General features: G+C 37.3%; 1 protein-coding gene across 1 annotated transcript; it reads left to right on the top strand.

Annotated features, from left to right (window-relative positions):
* The first annotated feature begins 315 nt into the window (after positions 1-315).
* On the top strand, positions 316-2825 carry LOC112505095 (7-deoxyloganetic acid glucosyltransferase-like). Its single transcript, XM_025109045.1, has 2 exons — positions 316-968; positions 1751-2825. The coding sequence occupies exons 1-2, from the start codon at positions 449-451 to the stop codon at positions 2695-2697; spliced, it is 1467 nt and encodes a 488-aa protein (XP_024964813.1). The 5' UTR covers positions 316-448; the 3' UTR covers positions 2698-2825.
* Positions 2826-3180: the final 355 nt, after the last annotated feature.

Raw genomic sequence — 3180 nt, 5'->3', positions numbered from 1 at the left:
TAATAGACTTCTTTATAGAACTCTGTTTATAGGACTAAAAAATAAAGTGTTATATCTAAAGGCGTTGTAATAAGTTTATATGACGTTTTTTGACGGCATAATAAATTTTTTAAGACACGTTTAATATACACCGTCTCATTACTAACTTTATAGTAGACTATTCGAATCCTATAAAAAATAAAGTGTCTCAAACATAATTAATTGAAAATAATAATCGTAGCACCTCAAGTTTGAAAATTTTGATATTCTATAAATTAAAATAATTTTGACATGATACCATTAATTCGTCGTCATTCATACGGTTCTTTTTGACCATGTAGTGCATCCTTTTTCCACGCTCGAGAGCAACAGCTCCTAGTAATTGGACACGAAGGAGCTCCTGTACCACAATATATACCCATTTTCATGCCACATTTCCTCCATCCTCGTACCTCAAGAAAATCCAATCATGGACCAACAAAAAGACGCTAAAACCCCTCATGTGCTCATCTTTCCCATGCCATTCCAGGGCCCAGTTAACTGTGCTCTCAAGTTAGCTGAACTCATATGTCTTTCCGGCATCCACGTCACCTTCCTTAACACCGATCACATCCACCGCCCTCTCCTCCACCACACCCAAGTCTTGTCCCGATTCAGCCGCTACCCCAACTTCCAATTCCTGACCATCCCTGATGGAGTAGAGCATGAAAAACCAGTCTCTGGCGATCGGTTTATGGAGGTGATGAGTGCTGTAGACGCTGTGAGTAAACCGATTTTACGGGAGATGATGATTTCCGGTAGCCTGAGTAGGAAGTCGGAGCGGCCGGTGACGGTGATGATACCTGATGCTTGCTTCAGTTTCGCGGTGGACATAGCTATAGAGAGTTCGACTCCGGTGGTTTGCTTCGAGACCGTCAGTCCATGCTGTTTGTGGACTTGTTATTTGAATCTTCCTACCCTTATCCAAGCTGGTGATGTTCCCTTCAAAGGTTCGTATTCGTATTTAACACTTCCAAATATCCTGTATTAATTAACTAAACCCTTTCTAGAAACAATATTTGCAATTTTTAACAAAAAAAAAAAAAATGTGTCTAGGTTTTACTCTGAAATAGTAAGGATAAGACACAAGATGTTAAAAACAGGTGGAACAAAAAGTCATTAAGATTGAATAAATAACTAACGGCTGGCCGTTTACCAATCATTTCTTTTGGATAAACGTTTACCAAGTCACATTACTTCACTGGATGAATATAGTAAGGACCAAAATTTTACCCGGTAAGAGCGAAACAAGGACCATGAGTCTTATCCGACAAGTGAGGGTGATGATTCTTACCGTGTTAAGCGCTTACCGGGTAAATTGTTGCATACAATGTCATTTTGGTGGACTAAAATCTTACTCGGTAAGTAAATAATAGTGTTAAAATTTACCGGTAAGCACTTTTTGAATAAATGTTTGGTAAATGGCCCATAAATCTTACATAATTTTTTAATCCTTTTATCCCTAAAATTGAATAGTTTATATATATATATATATATATATATATAACTAATATATAGTAGGTAAAAAGATATTTATTAAGATGTTATGTATTTTCATTTTTTTATTACTTCGGAAGAAAAGGTCTTATAATTTTAATCAAATTTGGTCACATCAAACATACAAATGGCACATAAAAAACGGTTCATATCTCAATTCTCAATCCTATTATTTAAATGATATGATTATTTTTGGAATGCATTTTAACAATAATAACTATTCTTTCCCCTTCAGGGAAAGATTTAGACGAACTGGTAAAGAGTGTGCCGGGAACAGAAAATTTTCTCCGGCGTCGGGATCTTGCCAGCTTCTGTCGCTCCGATGACATATCAACGCCGGTTATTGAACTCATCCTGAAAGAAGCTCGAGCCGTTCCTCGAGCTCAAGGTCTCATACTCAACACATTCCAWGACTTAGACGCTCTCATACTAACACACATGCAAAMCCTTTGYCCAAATATTTACCCCATTGGCCCACTTCACTCTCTCCACAAAGCTCGGCTCACTACCCCATCCTTGCCCAAATCCACCTTTTCCAACAGCGTTTGGAAGGAAGACGAGACTTGCCTTTCRTGGCTCGACAAACACCCTCCAAAAACCGTKGTTTACGTCAGCATAGGGAGTCTAGCCACCATGACCATCGACCAACTGCTCGAAATATGGCACGGTGTGGTTAACAGTGGGAAGCCTTTCTTATGGGTTAGACGGCCCGGTTCGATCATTGGTGATGAGTCACTGGTTCCACATGAGCTACTTGAACGTACCAAAGAAATAGGGTGCATTGTGGATTGGGCTCCACAAGAAGAGGTTATGGCTCATCGAGCCATTGGTGCGTTTTTGACACATAGTGGGTGGAACTCGACGATTGAAAGTATAAAGGAGGGTGTTCCGATGATTTGTTGGCCGTATTTTGTGGACCAACAAGTGAACAGTCGATTTGTGGGAGAGGTATGGAAGGTGGGAGTCGACATGAAAGATAGCTGCGATCGGTTGATCGTAGAGAAGGCGGTGAGGGATGTGATGGAAACGAGTCGAGATATGTTCGCACAACATGCAGATAATTGGGCAAATCTGGCGGAGAAGTCGATAACCGAGAAGGGGTCTTCATCTATGAATTTGGCTCGTTTGATTGATGATATAAAAGCAATGAGCTCAATAATTGGGCATGAAGTAAGAAGTTGATATGTTGGATGGTAAGATGTTTCAATAATCATGGATTGTAATTTAAAATGTATTTTGATGTGTTGGATGGTAAGATGTTTCAGTAATCATGGATTATAATTTAAATGTCTTTTGGATTATAATTATAATTATAATTTAAATGTTTCTCACTTTATCTTATATGTATACGTAGCTAGATTTGCAAAATTCATCCGACAATATATTGTCTTCTATATTTAATTTAAATAATTTATTAATTGCAAAAAGAGGTAAATTTCATTAATCCTCTAAAAATCTAAAGAAAAATATCCAAAAATCTACAAAAAAATACTCAACAATCTAAAAAAAAAATTCCAACTAATTATTTTTTCGATTTCTGTGTTGCATGCATATGTAAATGAATAATCGTATTCATTATTTCTCGATTTTTGCTTTGTATGAACATGTGAATAAATCACTATATTCATCATCTTTTAATTTATAGGCTTCATGAACATGTGAAAA

The sequence above is a fragment of the Cynara cardunculus genome, unplaced genomic scaffold, assembly GCF_001531365.2.
Source record: "Cynara cardunculus var. scolymus isolate 2C unplaced genomic scaffold, CcrdV1 Un_Scaffold_8402, whole genome shotgun sequence".
In the NCBI taxonomy this organism is placed as follows: Eukaryota; Viridiplantae; Streptophyta; class Magnoliopsida; order Asterales; family Asteraceae; genus Cynara; species Cynara cardunculus.
This window is presented reverse-complemented; position numbering and strand designations above follow the sequence as displayed.